The sequence below is a fragment of the Salvelinus namaycush genome, chromosome 13 (assembly GCF_016432855.1).
Source record: "Salvelinus namaycush isolate Seneca chromosome 13, SaNama_1.0, whole genome shotgun sequence".
Lineage (NCBI taxonomy): Eukaryota > Metazoa > Chordata > Actinopteri > Salmoniformes > Salmonidae > Salvelinus > Salvelinus namaycush.
The window spans coordinates 35,473,505-35,496,289 of record NC_052319.1 but is presented as its reverse complement, the minus strand read 5'-3'; the positions used below and the strand labels follow the sequence as shown (position 1 = coordinate 35,496,289).

At 45.0% G+C, this 22,785-nt stretch overlaps 2 protein-coding genes across 3 annotated transcripts in view; one reads left to right on the top strand and one right to left on the bottom strand.

Annotated features, from left to right (window-relative positions):
• The first annotated feature begins 342 nt into the window (after positions 1-342).
• Positions 343-5,531, top strand: tmem30c (transmembrane protein 30C). 2 transcript variants are annotated; one of them, XM_039007168.1, is made up of 8 exons: positions 343-455; positions 825-1,033; positions 2,752-2,868; positions 3,007-3,114; positions 3,209-3,299; positions 3,467-3,616; positions 4,520-4,732; positions 5,113-5,531. In XM_039007168.1, exons 2-8 carry the CDS (start codon positions 836-838, stop codon positions 5,298-5,300), a joined length of 1,065 nt encoding a protein of 354 aa, XP_038863096.1. In that variant the 5' UTR covers positions 343-455; positions 825-835; the 3' UTR covers positions 5,301-5,531. The 2 variants fall into 2 exon arrangements, with proteins under 2 accessions (XP_038863096.1, XP_038863097.1); XM_039007169.1 differs by lacking the exon at positions 343-455 and having other exon boundaries at positions 462-1,033.
• A 254-nt stretch (positions 5,532-5,785) lies between these two features.
• dcbld2 (discoidin, CUB and LCCL domain containing 2) overlaps positions 5,786-22,785 on the bottom strand; it is a 31,693-nt gene continuing 14,693 nt past the window's right edge. Inside the window, exons 4-13 of the mRNA XM_039007167.1 lie at positions 19,132-19,256; positions 14,009-14,142; positions 13,882-13,922; positions 13,365-13,705; positions 11,857-12,004; positions 10,682-10,813; positions 10,487-10,580; positions 9,790-9,839; positions 9,582-9,716; positions 5,786-7,883 (exon numbers count right to left, since the gene is read on the bottom strand). Of these exons, the coding sequence (XP_038863095.1) occupies positions 7,471-7,883; positions 9,582-9,716; positions 9,790-9,839; positions 10,487-10,580; positions 10,682-10,813; positions 11,857-12,004; positions 13,365-13,705; positions 13,882-13,922; positions 14,009-14,142; positions 19,132-19,256 (1,613 nt within the window). The 3' untranslated portion in view covers positions 5,786-7,470. The remainder of the gene's footprint in view (positions 7,884-9,581; positions 9,717-9,789; positions 9,840-10,486; positions 10,581-10,681; positions 10,814-11,856; positions 12,005-13,364; positions 13,706-13,881; positions 13,923-14,008; positions 14,143-19,131; positions 19,257-22,785) is intronic.

The following is a 22,785-nucleotide window of genomic DNA, read 5'->3' as shown; positions in this document are numbered from 1 at the left end:
CGCGCGCACAAACACTCACACGCAACAAAGTTAATTGGGGCCCCTCAAACCAATCCTGTCTCCATAACAGACAAAGACTGCTGGACATTTCAACCATCTACCCTATCCTGTTTTTACCCTCTCTCTCTGTGACACTGAGTTCTTGTTCTATTTTAAGTGACCATGTAAAATGTCTGATATGGTTTATACAGTGTTGTAGTTCAACAATAGCACAGCCCTCTGTGTGACACAGCCCTTTGTGTGATGGTTTGAATAAAGACATTTGAATGGAACCAGACTCTCTTGTTTGTTCACACCAGCGGGAAGCCCCTCCCACTGAGTCTGTGATGTCATGAGTTGTTTCGTCCAGTAGGTAGTCTGGTTTGTCATAACATCCTGTGTGTAAGTGTGTTCTACAACAAGGAGGCTGGAACAACGGCAACTAGTTCAGTGGGGAAGAAATAACGGATCGTAAGGTACTGTCGGAAAATAAATCAGAGATATTTTAGTACTTGGATGATAGGCTGTAATACATCAGTGTGTATGTATGTATGTAGGACTGAATCGCTAGGGAAGGAGTGAGCGAAGAACAGTAGAAAAAGAACAAAAGAGGAAGTAGAGCAGAGGATTCTAGTTAATGAGTAACAGCCAGCAGCCTGTCTCAAAGGTCTTCCCCACCCTAGCCCTAAGCCTGCTGGGAAAAGTCTCTTGGCAGGCAGGGAGCGAGGGAGAGAAATGTTTATAAGACTGCGTTAAAGAAGACCGGAAGAGAAGAGAGGGAAGACTCCTGTTCCTTGCTTGTTTTCTGGTTGTCTGACTTTCCCGGTCTCATCACCCTTCCCCAGCCGGAGCTCTCATGGGCAAGGCGAAGGCCAACGCTGGGCCCCTGGCCCGGAGGCCTGATAACTCTGCTTTCAAACAGCAGAGACTGCCTGCCTGGTCCCCCATGCTCACAGCTCAAACCGTCCTGCCTTTCTTCTACGGTATGGCCACTGTGTGTGTGCTGCTGGGAGTGTGGCTACTTGTCACCGTGCAGAATACACATGAACTGAAGGTGAGTAAGCGATCCTTTCAGATAAAATATTTTTTTATTCTACCGTTGCACACAATAACTTGAAATGGAGCAGGTAACACCCTCCAGAGTGCATAGCTTATCTAACCATGAACACAAGATAGAGGTAGAAAGAGACGATAAGAGAGAGGACTTCCAGGGTATTCTGTGAAGAAGTGAAGCTACAGTATAATAAATAGCTGTGGGAAACAAACATAAGATTCATATAGATTTTAATGTGTTGGCTATACAGAGCATTCAGAAAATATTCAGACCCCTTGACTTTTTACACATTTTGTTACGTTTCAGCCTTATTCGAAAATAGGATTAAATTGTTTTTTTCTCTCTAAATCTACATACTACCCCATTAAAAAAAAAATGAAATATCACATTTACATAACTATTCAGACCCTTTGTTGAAGCACCTTTGGCAGCGATTACAGCCTTTTTGGTATGACGCTTGGCACACCTGTATTTGCACAGTTTCTTCCATTCTTCTCTGCAGATCCTCTCAAAATCTGTCAGGTTGGATGGGGAGCATCGCTGCACAGCTATTTTCAGGTCTCTTCAGGGACGTTCGATTGTGTACAAGTCATGTCTCTGGCTAGACCATTCAAGGACATTCAGAGACTTGTCCCGAAGCCACTCCTGCGTTGTCTTGGCTGTATGCTTAGGGTCGTTGTCCTGTTGGAAGGTGAACCTTCGCCCCAGTCTCAGGTCCTGAGCGCTCTGGAGCAGGTTTTCATCAGGATCTCTCTGTACTCTGCTCCGTTAATCTTACCCTCGAGCCTGACTACTTTTCCAGTCCCTGCCGCTGAATAAAATCCCCACAGCATGATGCTGCCACCACCATGCTTCACCGTAGGGATGGTGCCTTGTTTCCTTCCGTTGTGACACTTGGCATTCAGGCAAAAGAGTTCATCAGACCAGAGAATATTGTTTCTCATGGTCTTAGAGTCTTTTACGTGCCATTTGGCGAACTTTTAATGAGTGGCTTCCGTTTGGCCACTCTACCATAAAGGCCTGATTGGTAGAGTGTTGCAGAGATGGTTGTCCTTCTGGAAGGTTCTCCCATCTCCACAGAGGAACTCTGGAGCTCGGTCAGAGTGACAATCAGGTTATTGGTCACCTCCCTGACCAAGGCCCTTCTGCCCCGATTGCTCAGTTTAGCCGGACGGCCAGCTCTAGGAAGAGTCTTAGTGGTTCTAAACGTCTTCCATTTAAGAATGATGGAGGGCCACTCAACACAATCGTGTCTCGGAGCTCTGCGAACAATTCCTTCGACCTCATGGCTTGGTTTTTGCTCTGACATGCACTGTCAACTGTGGGACATTTTATAGACAGGTGTGTGCCTTTCCAAATCATGTCCAATCAGTTGAATTGGCCACAGGTGAACTCCAATCAAGTTGTAGAAACATCTCAAGGATGATCAATGGAAACAGGATGCACCTGAGCTCAATTTCGAGTCTCATAGCAAAAAGTCTGAATACTTATGTAAAAAAAGTACCTGTTTTTTATTTAGAATAAATTTGCAAAATAATCGCTTTGTCATTATGGGGTATTGTGTTTAGATTTGATGAGGAAAATATTTTATTTAATCCATTTTAGAATAAGGCTGTAACGTAACAAAATGTGGAAAAAGTCAAGGGGTCTGAATACTTTCCAAATGCACTGTATATATTTCTCTCCCTCCTGCTATATCTCCTTCCCTCCCTCTACAGGTTGACTACACACACGCAGGGTCATGTGATAAGTGTTTTGAGATGCGTAAAAATCGTTCCAATGCGAGCCAGAGCTGCAACTGCACTGTGGTGTTTACCATTGAGAACACGTTCAAGGTGTGTGAGTATGTGTGTTTGTCTTGGTCTGTACACTTCGACAAGACCACAAGCTAATGTACTGTATGTGTCAGTGTTAAAAATGTTGGAAACCAAATCCAAGTAAGACGGACAGTGATTATGTGTTTCCTGTCCCAGGGAGATGTGTTCTTCTATTACGGCCTGATCAACTTCCACCAGAACCTCCGGCAATACATGGACTCCAGGGATGATGGACAGATGATTGGGAGAAATAAAAACCTCAAGGTAGCTACTGTTAATCTATCAATCTTCATCCTCTTAATTTCCTGGTTAATTCTGAGCTTTTACAACATCAAATCCTTCCTGTCTGTCTCTACAGAACCCGAGCTCCTATTGCGAGCCCTTCATAAAGGATAAGAACGGACTCCCTATTGCCCCTTGTGGGGCTGTGGCCAACAGCATGTTCAACGGTATTACACCATTACTCAGCAATATCAGTTTGTCATCAGTCTCTGCTAATAATGTCACTGCATTAATATCCAGTGATATGATCAAATCTCTCCCTGACATGAAATACCTGGTTTTGATTAATTGACTGATTTGATTTCTTGATGAGTTTTGTTTGTGTTTATCCCAGACTCCTTCACTCTGGTGTACCACTCAGCAGCGAGCAGTCGGGTGGTTCCTCTGTTCAGGAAGGGCATCACCTGGTACACCGACAAGAACGTCAAGTTCCGCAACCCACAGGTGGAGAACAAGACCCTAACGTTAGCACAGGTGTTTGAAGGTGTGTCTCACAACACACCCACACAGTGTGTTCACAACATGTTCAGCGTCACAACGCACCCACAGTGTGTTCACAGCATGTTCAGCGTCACAACACACCCACAGTGTGTTCATAGCATGTTCAGCGTCACAATGCACCCACACAGCATGTTCAGCGTCACAACACACCCACACAGTGTGTTCATAGCATGTTCAGCGTCACAACACACCCACACAGTGTGTTCACAGCATGTTCAGCGTCACAACACACTCACACAGTGTTCACAGCATGTTCAGCGTCACAACACACCCACACAGTGTGTTCACAGCATGTTCAGCGTCACAATGCACCCACACAGTGTGTTCACAGCATGTTCAGCGTCACAATGCACCCACACAGTGTGTTCATAGCATGTTCAGCATCACAACACACCCACACAGTGTGTTCACAGCATGTTCAGCGTCACAATGCACCCACACAGTGTGTTCACAGCATGTTCAGCGTCACAATGCACCCACACAGTGTGTTCACAGCATGTTCAGCGTCACAACACACCCACACAGTGTGTTCACAGCATGTTCAGCGTCACAATGCACCCACACAGTGTGTTCACAGCATGTTCAGCGTCACAATGCACCCACACAGTGTGTTCATAGCATGTTCAGCGTCACAACACACCCACACAGTGTGTTCACAGCATGTTCAGCGTCACAATGCACCCACACAGTGTGTTCATGGTCATGATTATTATTAATACCACATTTTAATTTAATAGACATTTCTATCGCTGCTCTCTTGCCTTTCCAAATGTTGTATGACTGTTGTCAAAACCTTTTCCAAATCTCAATGTCGTATAACCGTTGTATTGCTGTTGTTAAAACATTGTCTGGACTCTAGATGTAACCGTTGTCTGTGTGTTGTCAGGCACGGGCCAGCCTCTGTACTGGCAGAAGCCAGTGTATGACCTGGACCCCTGGGACCGCAACAACAACGGCTTCATCAACGAAGACCTGATCGTGTGGATGAGGGAGGCTGCCTTCCCCAACTTCAAGAAGCTCTACGGGGTCCTGAACCGAGCCATAGAACCCTTCACCGAGGGGCTGCCGGCTGGAAACTACAGCGTCCTTATCTCCTACAGTATCCTTTGTTATGCATATTACTGTTACCAGGGAGATCACAGTCAATCAAATCAAAACTCTTATTTTTTTTTTACTGTATATTCCAACAGCATGTTCCTATTTCCAACCCTTAGGTAGATTGGGGTTAATGTAGCTAGTCTCTCTTTGGATGGTAGTGAAAACCGTAGGTTGTGGCTTGGAATATTGGATGTTTATTTGGTCAGTTACAAGAACAATGGAAAGTCATAGCACAAAAACACCAACAGCTATTTCCATTATTTGTGTGAAAACAATTGTTAGCCCATTAATAGTAAGCCTATTTAAATCCTCTGTTTAGATGAAAAGTTTGTGTTCACCTTATGTGGCTATGTTTATCCTTGACCTCTGCCCCCTCTCCAGACTTCCCAGTGGAGTACTTCCAGGGCAGAAAGGAAGTGGTCCTGTCCACAGTCAGCTGGTTTGGGGGTCAGAACAACTTCCTGCCCATAGCCTACCTGGTCACAGGCTGTCTCATCCTGCTCCTCGCTGTCATCCTCACCGCCGTCTGGTGGAAGTTTGGTAAGAACGGACAGAATATGGAGGAGTGATGGAAAAGGTGACGAAGAAGAGGAGACATGGAATTCATAATACTGTAGATACAGTGAATGGTCTAAATTTGTAGTTCTAGATTAGATGGGGTTTGTGTTTTCAGCATTTGATTTAATTTCCCTACATGACCATGTGGTGGCAGTAGTGCTGTTAGAATGAAACGAGGTGGGAAACCATAGGAAATTGTTTTGTGCTTGAATATGCATTAAAGACATGCTCTAGAACTTTGACGACTAAGTCTTTTTTAAGCCTCCCACTGGGTGTGTCAATGTGTAGTTCATAAATGAATAATCTATGAGCAGAATTACTGTTTTACCTCAATTAGCCAGTTTTTCTAGAAACTGCTACGTCATTTTCCCTACGTGTTCCAGCTCTCTAGCAATTTGAGTTCAACCAACCACTCACGCTCGTGAGTATAACCACTTTAAGATGTGAAATATGACGAAATCATTGACGTTTTATTTTATTCACTGTAGACTAAAAGTTTTTTTTAAAGCTTTAAAAGGCTTTATTTCTCCTTGTACAATCTGTGAAGACAGAAACAGTGACCAGGGAAAACACTGACCTACGGCCAGCCTTACCTACTGAATCCCTAACCTTTAACCTAAAGTTCAACTGGTCCAGGTTCAGATTTGGTGTTCAGGACAGGGATTGACCGGACTAATGTGCTCCACTGACTACAAACATGACTAATCAAACACAGATGCAGTACACTCATAGGGACAGTCGTACAGACATAGCTAGCCGCACACAGATACTCTCTTTAGGACAACCATACAAAGACACTAATGAAAGCCATTACATACATTGATGAGACAGTAGACAGCAATTCAGACACACATACTAGAATGAGGCGTTTCTGTAAATATTAACTTCTGCATGCTGATTGGTCACTAGTAATGTTATCTTGCCGTACCGTCTTTGTTGTTTCTGTAAATATTAACTTCTGCATGCCGATTGGTCACTAGTGATAATGTTCTCTCGCCATACCATACACACACCTGACGCGGTAACCTAGACTACTCCAGTGTGAGTTTGGCTGGAGTGGATCATCTTCCTCTAGCACACAGAAGTCCTCCAACCTCTGGATTCTCTGGGAATTTACAGACGGTGGCCATGATAAATGATGCATAATAACAAAACATAAGGCGATGTTTAGTCTCACTGACATATTTTAGAGACAGCCCTTCTGTTGGACAGCTCCTCTCTAGTATCACCATGAGGGCAGATTCTTCCTCTTCAAGTAACTGGTCCTAGTCTGGCAGTGTGAATCCAATCGGGCAAATACAAATGGCACCTAAACGTTATGCAGAGGTCCTTTTTGACTGTCACGTGAGGCAAGGTGTCCATGACAAATGTAACCATAATTATTTGAAGCTGATTCATCACCGCTTTCCATAGTGTATTTTTTTTGTGAGTCATTTTCAGCAGGAATTATTTAAAAAAAATAAAAAAAATAATTTTTCAGAAACTTCAAACAGGTTTTTGGTGTGGATTTCACTCTAGCTTTATGTATAAGGTGATTGGTTAAACTCAAACATTTTGACAGGTCTGATTTTGTGAACTAACTGAAAGCTGAAATAGTACAAGCCTCCAATCAAAGCGTACCATAGTAAACTGAGGAAGCTCCTCTTTAGACAGGTGACCTTTGGCCTTTATGCAGAGAACACTTCAGTGGTAGAAACATTGACTTTCTATAGAAGGCAACCACTTCAGAGAACCTATTGTTTCACTTTTAGATTGACACGAAAGGAACTAATAGATACTCAGTTTGACAAAACATCAAATTAAGAGACACACAGAGGGGACTTAGCCTGGCTGAAACAGTAGTGAGCTCTCCATCTCTCCTTGTTTCTTCTCTCTTTCCGTTCTCTCATGTAGACATTCATCTTTGTGGTTTCAGTGATAGGACTGGTATGGTACTATGCTAGCACTCTCCGGCCATGCACGTACAGGTAGACACTCACATATAGACTCCTCTGTAGACACTCACATATAGACTCCTCTGTAGACACTCGCATACAGACTCCTCTAGACACACTCACATACAGACATCTAACTTGAAGGTAATGTTCTTTACAGTTTAATTCACCCTCTCTCTCTCCATCCCCCTCTGTCAATGGGGGGGTGTGGTTTATGGCCTTGTCAATCAAAGTACTCACTTCAGCCCTACCCCACTGGCTTCTGATTGCTGCTCTGAGGCACCTGATAGGCTAAATCCTTAGTGGGTGTGGCCTGTCCTGTACTCTTGGGCGTGTCATACATTGACCTCCCCGATTGCCCGCTGTCTGTTCGCGTGAGAAGGGAGGCAGGGCCACGACCCATGAAGCTGGAGACTGTGGTTGGCTGGTTCAGTGTGGAGCTCCCTGATAAGTGGCTTGCAATGTCAATTATAATGGGCGTGGCATACTCTGCACCGGAGGCGGGCAGGGGTTCAGCGTAGGCATGGTAGATGTCTGTTGCCATGGGAGCGTCATAGAGGTTAGTGTCCATGTAGCCGGGGTCAGAACCTTCCTCTGGCTTGAAAGTTGACCTCTGACCTAGTGATGTCACGACACCGCTGACCAGGGGCTGGGCGTACTCTAATGGAAGAGATGGAGAGGGTGTGTTCAACATACAAACAACTGTGTGGCCGTGTCCGAATAACCATACCTGCGATCTAAATAGTATGCATTTTGAGTATTCAAAAATAGAAAGGTTTATAGTATGTGAAATTTCAAGGATGCTTTAAATGCCAGGATGTTATACTAATTTAGGATTTTCTTCTAGGAGAATTCAGTGTGGACTTTTGAGGAAGAGAATAGTCTTTCCAGACTCATGTGTGTCTGACAACAGCTGATAAGATGATAAGGGGACGTTCTGTACCCAAATCAACACAATTGTGCGTTAGATTACACATTCTCAGGAGCCTAGTATGTTGATATGTTGTTTACTGCGTTCGTTTTTTAATAAACAGAACGTTCTAAGTAGTTTTTAGTACAATTATTTCACAATTCAAACACAGTATAGCGGTGTTTGAATACCCATACTAACATACTGTCTACAACATACTTAATGAGTATATACTACATACTATATACCATTAGTTAACTTTAGTATACTGTAAACGAACGGTATCATTTCAGTTGAGCATACTAGAGGTACGCTTGTCTCCCCGAAGTTGATGCTATTGCTAGCATAACAAATTACCATCTCGACATTTTACGACTTCGGGTGTGTTCGTAAATTCAATCTGGAGTCCCAGAGTGCACTCTGAGCGTTTGTAAATTCACAGCGTTGTCAGATTGTCAGTTCGTAAATTCAAAGTTTCTCTCTTGGAGTGTTCAGAGAGTACAGTGGACGTTCTGACCGAGGAGTAGGGTTGATCCGAGCGTTCTGACCATCATCACAACGGCAGTCAAGCACACACGCTAACTGGCTAGCTACTTCCAGGCAAATGAGAGAATACCTCACTCTGACCATTTTACCTGCCCTGGCAGAGCTGCTTAGGCTGTTTTCATGTTATCCAGAGTGTTGGTGACCAACTGTGCTGCTGGTGAACAATTTTAATAATGCTTTTTTGCCAACGTTTACTGACACCGGTCATATTCAACTGGTGTTGAGCGTTTGTAAATTCATTAGTTATTCTGCAATCAGACAAGAGTCTCTGAAATCAGAGTAGATAGCCAGAGCGAATTTATGTCCATTGAGAACGCACAATGACTATACCACTTTGCTAAGAATGACGTGAATAATAAAGTCAATAAACATTGGGTAGTTAGTTGGATAGCATATAGTTAATATACTGGCAAGTTTGATGTATTAGTACCCAACTAACATTAGGTACCTACTGCTGTCGTGATATGCGGTTCGTAAGGATAGCGTAGCCAATAAATTGTCAGCCAACATAACCTGTAACTTATTTGAAAAGTCTTAATTTTATTAGATTGCTTAACATTTGTCAAAATTAGTAAAAGCAATGAATTTGTATTCGCTCGACTGCATATTTTATTAAAATCTGAAAACGTTGTGAAGCCAGGGCCATTTTCTGAAAAATTGCATTATGGGCCCTAAAAGCATGGCAATAGTGTCCACTGCTTGTATACCTCGTAGGTAGTATGACATCCGGGAACTGTTGGCATACTAACTAAATCCATACTATGACTAATAAGCATACTATAAACTCAATTTACGTTACAAATAGTATGGTTAGTGCGGTTAGTATGAGTATTCGAACACAGCTTATGTCTTTTTAGTAAGTATTAGGCAAGCCAGATTTGGGACACGGCCTGTGTGTGTACCTGCGGGTTCGGCCCGTAGTCTGGGGGTATTCCCTCTCACTCTGAGCCGGCCCACCTCACTGCTGCTGTAGCGGACTGACTCCTCCCCCTCCGCCATCTTGGATGGCAGGAACTGCTTCATACTCTTCCACCAGTCTGGACAGAGACACACACGCAATAAACATCTAAACACACACACACACACACATACTGAGAGTGTTGTGTTTACCTGTACGGTCCCAGAGAGACCGGTCATAAGCTCCCTCTGAACTATTCTTCCTGAGGAGAAAGACAAAACAGAAAGAAATGTAACATGCTGACCACACCGCAAGCATTGCAAAATAAATGTACACTGTTAACGCGCTGAAAATCTCCTATCTCCTCATTGGTTTTTAGGAGCATATACCCACGTGGGTGATTGAAAGATGAACTGAGGTCCACACTCCAGGGCAGTTGGTGGTGGTAACGCACCTTAAAGTTGGTTGCCAACAACCATATAAAGTCCACAGAAGAAGACTGAAGGAGGAGGGATTACTAGAAACTAACTAGGCTTCCCCTTTTATCTGTGGATTAATTGTTGGAGTAGAGAACACACAATTGTGTGAATCAAAATGGGTCAAAATTCTACAAAGATCCAGAAAAAAAGACTGCATTTCAGGAAAAATAACAACCCAAATGTTTATATCACAGGACAAATTAGCTAGCAACAGCATGTGTTTTGACCTGACCTCAAATTAATATAGTTGGTTCAAAGTTTGTTTTCACACATCAACCTGCGTGTCCTGATCGGGTCTAGTGTGGATGGACAAAATCAACATGCGGGAAATGGCGCGTGCCCGGCCTAGTCAGCATGTAAGTGTTCTAGGTTGTTGGGAGCTACTGAGTGGATATCTGTTTAGTTGTTACTAGTTATAGTTCATCCTCACCTGTTCTTCCAGTGCCAGGCACAGACCATGGTCAAGATGAGGGTGGTCAGAATCATGACCAACACCGGCACCAACACCGTTGCCAACGCCACGTCTACGACCACAACACAACCAGTGTGAACCAACAACAATCAACAACACATCAACTAGACATCAACTAGACATGGACTCTTTTCCCTTTCTCCTCTCGCTCACCGTTGATGGTGCATGGAGGCATAGTGGTGTTTCTGATGGCAGGGGTGTGGGTGGTCCGGCTGTACATTGGGGGGGTGTCCGTGGCCACTGAGGGAGGGGGAGGCCGAGCGGGGTGGTATATCCGGGGCCTCGCTGTCCAATGGAAGAAGAGACAGAACGGTTAGGATCACATGACTCCAATAAAGTAGACTAATCTTTGTTATTCATTTTTCAGCACGTAGTAAAACACAATGAACACATAACAAATATAAGTTCCTACCAATGATCCTGCTACTTCAACAATGTTACCCAGCCTGTTCTTACACTTTAAGTTTATATTGCCAAAACAGCAGATCATATGGAATGTTCAAATGGATTTTATATATTATCTGTAAAATATGGTCATCAGCGTCCTATCCACCCTGAAACAGTTTCCTCAGGAAGAACAGGCTCTTATTTCCCTTTGTACAGATAGCATCCACATTGGCCTCAATAGGATCCCTCAACTCCAATAGCTAGGTTGCCATCCAATGACGAAGGTGCATAAAGATGTCGGAATTCAGATTTAACGTCATTGTTTTAGCACTATCCACAGTTTAACTACAGTGCGCGACATGGTTCAATGCACTGTTAATCAGCACAATCAAATGTTGGGTTTTTTCAAATTGCTGGCGTCTTAGAGCTAAAATTGAGATCATGTATACTGTGCTTATGACGATTTAAAAAAAAACATTAGCGAAGAGCAATGTACAATACGGCGAACTTAGCAAACAAGGTATTTGTGGTAAGTACATGGGGGCTGCCATCTTTATGCACCTCTCCGCTATCGGCAACAGATTTATATGCGAATATTCGCAAAGAAAATATGCGCATTTTCGCACCAAACTGACTTGTTGCAGATAAAAATCAGTGAGTGATGATGTAGTGCACACACTTCAGTTTACATGTACCGATTAAAAATGTAAAGTTCAATGTGTTTCCATCGCATTTTCAACTCTACCGAGAGTTAGACTGTTGTGTTGAATAACTAAATGTACCTGCTCTGGTCCTGGCACCTGCGCTCTAGCCAACAGCTGGCAGATACAGTGAGGGTAGGCTATGAGGGTAGCCTACCCTCACACAATGATAAAATAATTGAAATTCACTGATTGGCTACAAAGTCAAAACATCTGCATGTGATTGGCTGGTTTGGTTACCTTGATGGAACTGGCATCCGAGCAGCTCAAACTTGAGGGCAATTCGCTGGTGCCACTGGGTGGGGCTTATCCTCACATAACGAGCCTCGATTGGTGGGATGAAGTTATTGCGCACCTCCTGGAGATAATTGGTGTTCCCTTTAAAAATCTATCAGGAAACAGAAACAGACTTCTGTAGCAATAGCTAATGGGGTTCCTAATAATATACTACTAATACTACACTGAAGCTATGTTAACTAATTATATCTCATGTTATCTTGCCTGTGCTTACTGCCAACAGGTCTACTGTATTGTACATTTTATGTATGGTGTATAACAAATGTTTGATTGCTGCCTTCTTGGGACAAGTCTCTTGTAAAATAGATTTTCACTAGTATAAGTAAGGAAAAAAAGCCCTGATTACAGAGCCTGACTAGCACAAGCACTCAATCAATCTCCATCCATCTTTAATGAGCTGCTGTCCTGACTGAGTCTGACTGACCACAGCACTTAACAACCACAGTCAGCTCATGTTTCCTGCCATAAACAACCACAATCAATTACTGATGCCATAGAAACAAACGACTCCATCTTGCACTCCCATATTTTGTCTAAATAGGCTTTCTCTCTCCTTAAAGGTCATGAACAGCCAAAATCATGTTTTCCATGAAATTTGATGATATTTGAAGGACACAGGATCAAAGTATGATGACCAAAGTATGAAAAATGACTTGCTTCTACAATGATAAAGTTTGATCATAAAGTTACTGGTCCTCTCCCCCATGTCAAACACTTGGATTAATGATTAAGGGGACACCTTAAACTCTCATTTTAATACACCAAAGGTAACATGATATTCTCTAACCTCACTTAAATAAGTACAGCCTTGTAACCAACATTGGAGAAGGCGTTTGCAGAAGGGCGTGGTTTATATAGTTAGATAGCTACTCTACTGGTGCTAAGATACTTAAATGTTTCCCCTTTCATCTGTGTCTGGTGCTAGCTAGTTACTGGCTAGCTAGGTCTTCATCTGTGTCTGGTGCTAGCTAGTTAGTGGCTAGCTAGTTCTTCATCTGTGTCTGGTGCTAGCTAGTTACTGGCTAGCTAGGTCTTCATCTGTGTCTGGTGCTAGCTAGTTACTGGCTAGCTAGGTCTTCAGTCAGCATGGAACAAAAGGGGGGGAAGGGTCCTTCAAAACTCCCACCCAGTTGTCAACACATCCGTCAGTGCTGAACCTCATCACAAGAGAACAAAAATTACATCATTGATGCAATTTCAATGTTGTTTGAGTTGCTTTGTGTATCACTAAACTAGCTTGAGATGATTTTACTGCAACACTGCTCACTGCATCCAAGTTGCTATAGCGTTGCAAAGAGCTGTCAGTCAAGGCCAGCTCATGAATATAAGCTCCCCGCCCACTTAGCCTGTCTTTTCAAACTTCCTGGTAGTTAGCCATGAGGGAAAAAGTACTTTTCAAAATGACTATTCAGGACCTTTAAGGTTATTGATGAGAGGGATATTTTCATCACCTTGTCCTGGGTAGCATCTGCCTCCCGATAGATGTTCCAGTGCTGTCCGTCATTGCTGTAGAGGACCCGATAGGCTGACACGTAGAACTGGTACTCCAGGAGGGAGGAGCCTGTAGTGGTGATGCCTGTGATCCTCTTCTCCTTCTTCAGATCCACCTGTAGCCACTGCTGCTGGTCGCTGTGAGCCGACGCCCAGGGAAGCCCCGCCCCATTAAGGCGGGCCCCAGTTGGGCCCCACTCGCTGGGTTCGCCAATCACGTCACTCCATTCCCACACCGAGGAAGCAAAGAGCTGGGAGTCCCTAACAACGCCCGACTCTAGACCTAGTGTCCCATAGCAACCTGAGAGAGAGAGAAACTGTGAGTCTGTATTAAATTGGGAGGACACATGGCTGTTTTGGATATTGTAGAAGTGATTGTGGTGGCAGGTGTAGTTGAAAAGGATACAGAAGCATGTGTGGCTATGGTGGTTGTGGTATCATGGTCTGTTTTTGTATATTGTAGCTGATTGAACTCACCACTCGTCTTGAAAGTGAAGAGGCTGTTGGACAAGGTACCACTGGAGAGAGATAGACATAATGATGGAGAGAGATGGAAAGGGAAGAGAATGCAGATGTATTCTCCCAGACAGACAGGAGTACTTACACAGTGGAGGAGACATTGTTTGCCAGCGAACCATCGTAGTGAGGGATGCCCTTACTGTTGACCACACTGATCTGACCGCCCACAGAGTTAGACACCACACCTGCATGGATGGCTGCTAGACACACTGGAGACGACTGAGGGGGGAAGGAGATCCATTCATGACTGTTTGGAAAATGTACATTTAGATGTATGACCATCTTCATAAAATGACTGCTACGTCAATTGAATCCCTGCTGTTGCAGAGAAGGGGTTAGAACAGGAAGAGAGAGAGAGAGAGAAGATCATGAGAGTGGCAGAGGTAGAGAGAAAGGAGAGAGAAGGATGGACAGAGAGGAAGGGAGCAGTGTGTCGGTGGTTGTGATTATTCCACTGTCAGCTGAGAGGCCATATATCCCAGTGAGGGACAGTAATGGGTTGTATAAAGTTTCAGTGAGATAGATCACAGAGGTCAGCTCTCAGCCTCACAGATAACAGGAGATAAGTCAGCATGACGACGTCACTTCCAGGCAGGGGGAACACTGAGTGGCATGAAGAAAAGAACGCTGATCCAAGGTCTGTTTCAACTCTTTAGAAATGCTTCCCTCCTTCCGTCAATTAATCTTATATTAAAATCACTGAAAGAAGTTGGATTGTTGAAACTCTTTCCTTATTTCCCTTTAGTAAACCCTTCGCATTCCAGTAACTGACTCAGTAATTTACTGACATCATAAAATGGATTCATTCATGCATATATTAGCAAAACACACACACATGCACGCACACACACTAGTGAACACACACTTAGTGAGACCAGTTCCCAGCAGTGGGCAGCTAGCTGGGTGAGTGAAGTGGGAAGTGGGATGGTTTTATACACACACTGTCAGATGATAAAGGCACACACACACACACACAAACACACACAAACTGACTTTAACCACATAGTTGAGGCACCCACAAGTACTGAACACTTGCCTTCTCAGCTTTAAAACATCCCAGTAACATAGACCACATCCGAAGCAGCACCCCACCAAACCACTAACACAAACACACTGCACTAAACCACCCCACCCAGCCACTCGGAGCACAGACCACTCACACAATGCATACACACGCACACACAAAGACACACACACACACACTCTCCCTCATTACAACACATCACAAACCAACCCAAAGGGGTAGAACTAGAGAGGGACAAATTCCGACTGAGAAAGTTGACAGAGAGTGTGACCAAGTAAAGGAGAGGTGCAAAGATAGAGGGACTGGGTGAGGTGCACTGACCCCCCCTGTGACATGAGGTGTGATCTAGAGGTCTCCATGGGTCCAAAAAGTTGGACTCGTTCTAAAATGAATCCGTGGCTTTCCCACCCGACCCGGTATTACAGACTACAAAGGAAGCACAGCCGAGAGCTGCCCAGTGACACAAGCCTACCAGACAAGCTAAATAACTTATATGCTATACTTGCTTCGAGGCAAGTAACACTGAAACATGCACATGCACAAGATGTGAGTAAGGCCTTTAAACAGGTCAACATTCACAAAGCCGCTGGGCCAGACGAATTACCAGGACGTGTACTTAGAGCATGCACTGACCAACTGGCAAGTGTCTTCACTGACATTTTCAACCTCTCCCTGACCGAGTCTGTAATACCTACATGTTTTAAGCAGACCACCATAGTCCCTGTGCCCAAGAACGCCAAGGTAACCTGCCTAAATGACTGCAGACCAGTAGCAATCATGTCTGTAGCCATGAAGTGCTTTGAAAGGCTGGTCATGGCTCACATCAACACCATTATCCCAGAAACTCTAGACCCACTCCGATTTGCATACCGCCCCAAAAGATCCACAGATGAAGCAATCTCTATTGCACTCCACACTGCCCTTTCCCAACTGGACAAAAGGAACACCTATGTGAGAATGCTATTCATTGACTACAGCTCAGCGTTCAACACCATAGTGCCCTCAAAGCTCATCACTAAGCTAAGGACCCTGGGACTAAACACCTCCCTCTGCAACTGGATCCTGAACTTCCTGACAGGCCGCCCCCAGGTGGTGAGGGTAGGTAACAACACATCTGCCACGCTGATCCTCAACACGGTGGCCCCCTCGGGGGTGTGTGCTCAGTCCCCTCCTGTACTCCCTGTTCACTCATGACTGCACAGCCAGGCACGAATCCAACGCCATCATTAAGTTTGCAGATGACAACAGTGGTAGGCCTGATCAACGACAACGATGAGACAGTCTATAGGGAGGAGGTCAGAGACCTGGCCATGTGGTGCAAAGACAACAACCCCTCCCTCAATGTGATCAAGACAAAGGAGATGATTGCGGGCTACAGGAAAAGGAGGACCGAGCACGCCCCCATTCTCATCGACGGGGCTGTAGTGGAGCAGGTTGAGAGCTTCAAGTTCCTTGGCATCCAAGCACACCAAGACAGTTGTGAAGAGGGCTAGACAAAGCCTATTCCCCCCCCGGAGACTGAAAAGATTTGGTATGGGTCCTCAGATCCTCAAAAGGTTTTACAGCTGTACCATCGAGAGCATCCTGACGGGTTGCATCACTGCCTGGAATGGCAACTGCTCAGCCTCTGACCGCAAGGCACTACAGAGGGTAGTGCGTACCGCCCAATACATCACCGGGCCAAGCTTCCTGCCATCTAGGACCTTCTATACCAGGCGGTGTCAGAGGAAGGCCCTAAAAATTGTCAAAGGCTCCAGCCACCCAGGTCTTTGTTCCCGCACGGCAAGTGGTACCGGAGCGCCAAGTATACAGGCTTCGAAACAGCTTCTACCCCCAAGCCATAAGACTCCTGAACATGTAATCAAATGGCTACCCGGACTATTTGCATTGCCCCACCTCCCCCCCTTCTATGCTGCTGCTACTACTCTCTGTTATTATCTATGTATAGTCACTTTAATAACTCTACCTACATGTACATATAACCTCAATTACCTCGACTAACCGGTGTCCCCGCACATTGACTCTGTACCGGTTCCCCCTGTATATAGCCTCGCTATTGTTATTTTACTGCTGCTCTTTAATTATTTGTTACTTTTATTTCTTAAATTTTTTAGGCATTTTCTTAAAACTGCATTGTTGGTTAAGGGCTTAAGGGCTTGTAAATAAGCATTTCACTGTAAGGTCTACACCTGTTGTAATCAGCGCATGTGACAAATACAATTTGGTTTGATATGGATAAATACATATTCTAAAAAAACGGACACCCGTTCCGAATGGACCCGAGGACAGTCAGACCCTTTCCGAAAAAGACTGTGGAAAACAGATCCAAACCTGCACGGGTCTGTTTGGATCTGTTTTCCAGTCCACAGACCCGTGCAGGTTTGGATCCGAGAGACCCATTCAGATCCGCGGGAGTAGAAAGAGAGAGAGAAAGAAACCTCCAACTGGGTGCTGCCAGCGCCATCAATAAACATGCGATATTATCCACAGTTATGTGTACTTAATAACGACCAATAACAAATTACAAAATCACTATTCGTTGTGTTTCGATGTGTAGGATATTCAACACTTTATAGTCTGTCTATTGTTTGATTTGTTTTTGACTTTCCTAAAACAGTAATTGTCTACCTCACGGCGCTGCTGTCAGATTTGAGGGCTAAATGCATATAGGCACAGGCCTAGGTGTCCACTGTACAATATTCATATGCAAATATATATATTAAAGGAGACAAGCTTAGGCCTAGCCCTAGAGAGACCGAGAGAAAGACAGAGATATGCCGGTGCCATGTTCCCGACATCTTACATGGATTTCTGTCATCTCTGCCAAAGGTGCTTCAACAAAGTACTGAGTAAAGGGTCTAAATACTTATTCTTTTTTTATACATTTGCAAAAATTTCTAAAGAACTGTTTTTGCTTCGTCATTATGGGGTATTGTGTGTAGATTGATGAGGAATAAAACAACATTTTAGAATAAGGCTGTAACCTAACAAAAAGTCAAGAGGTCTGAATACTTTCCAAATGCACTGTATATCAGACCTGACCAAGATCCGAGAGAAAAGTCCGAATTTAGGACCCGCTCGGGTCCCAGGTCGGATCTCAGAGTTTTGGGCCTGTTGGACCTGTAAAGACCTCTAGTCTGGTCCAATGAGCAACACTCCATGGCAACTAATGTCAGACTGACTCTAGGTGTAATGGTTGTAACCCCTTACATCTCTGTTTGGCTGAACATGGAAAACCAGGGATCCTTTTCTGCCATGTAATCTACAACACCGCCTACACAAGCTAACAAGCACCACCAGTCACAAACACACACATCACCATTCACAAACAAACACACACACCAGTCCTCTCAGCACCCTTCTCCAGCTGGGCTGAATTAGCAGACCGTTCCTTCGGCCAAACAATTAGCTCACCTCCCTACAACCCCTTTCCCTCCCCTGTGCTTTTGAGACACACACACCCCCTTCCCCTCTACCGTGCCTCAGCCACCCCTGGGCCTCCCCTCATCAATAACCCTCCCTTCCTTCCCAACCCCATGGGCCCTCTGACCCACCCAGGTATGAGGTCATCAGCCAGAGGCTACCTCAGCCCCCATGACCTCAGACACTTTCGGGGCATTGTGAGGTCATCAGCCTGGGACGTGCCTATATACCGCTGAGAGAGAGGCCCTGTTTACATAGTCCTTAATAAGAGAGAGAGAAAGAGAGAGAAAGAGAGAGAAAACAGATAGAAAGAGAAAGTAAAAGAGATATAGAACAAGAAAGAGAAGGGAACATGACCATGAAGTGAGTCATGGCTCTGTGGCCAGTTAGGTCCTGTGGGGTAGAGGTGCTGGTGGGTACAGAAGGATCAGCAGGACAGAGAGACAGACTTGGTGAGGGGGGGCAGTGTGAATCATCAGCTCCTGTGGGGTAGCGGTGGAGGTACTGTTGGGTACTGAGGGTTCAGCAGGATAGACAGACTTGGTGTGTGTGTGTGGGGGTGGAAGGGTGGCAGTGTGAATCATCTGGGAACCGTGTGCACACCACAATGACTGGGACACGCAGACTACCACACACACACACAGACATACACTGGCGCCTGCACACACATGCAGGCCCACAGACACACACTCACACAGGCACCTGGATGTACGCGTGCAAACACACACACACCCTTATCTGTGTAATGTGCATATACTCACATCTCTGTAGCCGTGGGGTATGGTCCCAGAGATCTCCCCAACAGATGTCAGGCATCCTGCTGGACAGTATCTAGTGAACTCTGCCTCAGTGAAGTGGATTCCTTTGTCTAGACAGGTGATCAGATCTACAAAGACATACACACAGATCACATTAACTCAGCTCTCGCTCTGCACTACACCCTGTCTAGGTACACAAACACAAGTGCAACAGATACACACGGACAGACACATATGGACAGACAAGTATGCACAGACACACACACACACACACACACACACACACACACACACACACACACACACACACACACACACACACACACACACTAAGGGGATAACATTCTAGACAAACACTGAGGGGTTGACCACAAGGTTAGAAAACCCATCCATTCACTGAGGGTGACAAATGGAAAACTCCCCCGCCTGACCATGCTAAGGTCTGGTTTGACCACACTGGACCATGGGGGATATTGGTCATGTCTGGTCAGGTCATGACCACATGATCAAGTAGTGATTCAACCTGATGTGTAACCAAAGCAACTACCAGTCACCAAAGACAGCATTGGTTCTGACGATCATCGGATGTGGCAGGCATTGCAAACTATCACGGATTCAAAGGGAAACCCAGCCACGAGTTGCCCAGTGATGTGAGCCTACCAGACGAGCTAAATGCCTTCTATGCCCAATGCCTTCTACGCTCGCTTCGAGGCAAGCAACACTGAACCATGCATGAGAGCACCAGCTGTTCCGGATGACTGTGTGATCTTGCGCTCCGTAGCCAATGTGAGTAGGACCTTTAAACAGGTTAACATTCACAAGGCCAGGGAGCCAAACAGATTACGAGGACAGGTACTCAGAGCATACGCTGACCAGGTGGAAATTGTTTCCAATGACATTTTCAACTTCTCCCTGACCCAGTCTGTAATATCTACATGTTTCAAGCAGTGCACAAGAACACCAAGGTAACCTGTCTAAATGACTATTGCCTCGTAGCACTCACATCTGCAGCCATGAAATGCTTTGAAAGGCTGGTCATGGCACACATCACCACCATCATCCCAGACACACTGGACACACTCCAATTCGTTTACCACCCCAACAGATCCACAGATGACGCAATCTCTATTACACTCCACACTGCCCTATCCCACCTGGACAAGAGGAACACCTATGTGACAATGCTGTTCATTGACTACAGCTCAGTGTTCAACACCATAGTGCCCTCAAATGTCATGACTAAGCTCAGGACCCTGGGACTGAACACATCCCTTTGCAACTGGATCCTGGACTTCCTGACGGTCCGTCCCCAGGGGGTGAGGGTAGGCAACAACACATTCACCAGACTGACCCTCAACACGGGGGACCCTACGGGGTGCGTGCTTAGTCCCTTCCTGTACTCCCTTCTCACCCACGACTGCGTGGCCGTGCACTCCTCCAACACCATCGTAAGTTTGCTGACGACACGACGGTGGTAGGCCTGATCACCAACAACGATGAGACAGCCTATAAGGAGGAGGTCAGTGACCTGGCAGTGTGGTTCCAGGTCCCAACCTCTCCCTCAACGTCAGCAAGACAAAGGAGCTGATCGTGGATTACAGGAAACGGCGGGCCGAGCACGCCCTCATCCACATCGACGGGGCTGTAGTGGAGCGGGTCGAGAGGTTCAAGTTCCTCAGTGTCCACATCACTAAGGAACTAACATAGAAGGCACGACAATGCCTCTTCCGCCTCAGTTGGCTGAAAATTATTTTGAATCCTGAAAAAGTTATACAGCTGCACCATTGAGAGCATCTTGACTGGCTGCATTACCGCTTGGTATGGCAACTGCTTGGCATCCGACCGCAAGTTGCTACAGAGGGTATTGCATACGGCCCAGTAGATCACTGGGGCCGAGCTCCCTGTCATTCAGGACCTTTATAGACGTTCTCTCTGCTACTGCACAGCAAGCTGTACCGATGCACAAGTCTGGAACCAACAGGACCCGGAACAGCTTCTACCCCCAAGCCATAAGACTGCTAAATAGTTAGTTAAATAGTTAACCAAATAGATACCCAGACTATCTGCAATGTCCCCCCTTTGCACTAACTATTTTAACTCATCACATACACTGCTGCTACTGCTTATTATCTATCCTGTTGCCTAGTCACTTTACCCCTTTACCCCTTTACCCCAATTACAACCTGTAATTTAAAATGATTTTATTTGGATTTCATGTAATGGACATACACAAAATAGTCCAAATTGGTGAAGTGAAATTTAAAAACAAAATGTAAAACAGAAGTGGTGCATGCATATGTATTCACCCCCTTTGCTATGAAGCCCCTAAATAAGATCTGGTGCAACCAATTACATTCAGAAGTAACATAATTAGTTAAATAAAGTCCACCTGTGTGCAATCTAAGTGTCACATGATCTGTCACATGATCTCAGTATATATACACTTGTTCTGAAAGGCCCCCGAATCTGCAACACCACAAAGCAAGGGGCACCACCAAGCAAGCGGCACCATTAAGACCAAGGAGCTCTCCAAATAGGTCAGGGACAAAGTTGTGGAGAAGTACAGATCAGGGTTGGGTTATAAAAAATATCAGAAACTTTGAACATCCCACAGAGCACCATTAAATCCATATTTTAAAAATTTAAGAATATGGCACCACAACAAACCTGCAAAGAGAGGGCCGCCCACCAAAACTCACAGACCAGGCAAGGAGAGCATTAATCAGAGAGGCAACAAAGAGACCAAAGATAACCCTGAAGGATCTGCAAAGCTCCACAGCGGAGATTGGAGTATCTGTCATAGGACCACTTTAAGCCGTACTCTCCACAGCGCTGGGCTTTACGGAAGAGTGGCCAGAAAAAAAGCCATTGCTTAAAGAAAAAAATAAGCAAACACGTTTGGTGTCCGTCAAAAAGAATGTGGGAGACTCCCCAAACATATGGAAGAAGGCACTCTGGTCAGATGAGACTAAAATTGAGCATTTTGGCCATCAAGGAAAACGCTATGTCTGGCGAAAACCCAACATCTCCCATCACCATCCACAGTGAAGCACGGTGGTGGCAGCATCATGTTGTGGGGATGTTTTTCCATCGGCAGGGACTGAGAAACTGGTCAGAATTGAAGGAATAATGGATGGCGCTAAATACAGGGAAATTCTTGAGGGAAACCTGTTTCAGTCTTCCAGAGATTTGAGACTGGGACAGAGGTTCACCTTCCATCAGGACAATGACCCTAAGCATACTGCTAAAGCAACACTTGAGTGGTTTAAGGGGAAACATTTAAATGTCTTGGAATGGCCTAGTCAAAGCCCAAACCTCAATCCAATTGAGAATCTGTGGTATGACTTAAAGATTGCTGTACACCAGCGGAACTCATCCAACTTGAAGGAGCTGGAGCAGTTTTGCCTTGAAGAATGGGCAAAAATCCCAGTGGCTAGATGTGCCAAGCTTATAGAGACATACCCCAAGAGACTTGCAGCTGTAATTGCTGCAAAAGGTGGCTCTACAAAGTATTGACTTTGGGGGGGTGAATAGTTATGCACGCTCAAGTTTTCTGTTTTTATTGTCTTATTTCTTGTTTGTTTCACAAGAAAAAATACTTAGCATCTTCAAAGTGGTAGGCATGTTGTGTAAATCAAATGATACAAACCCCCCAGA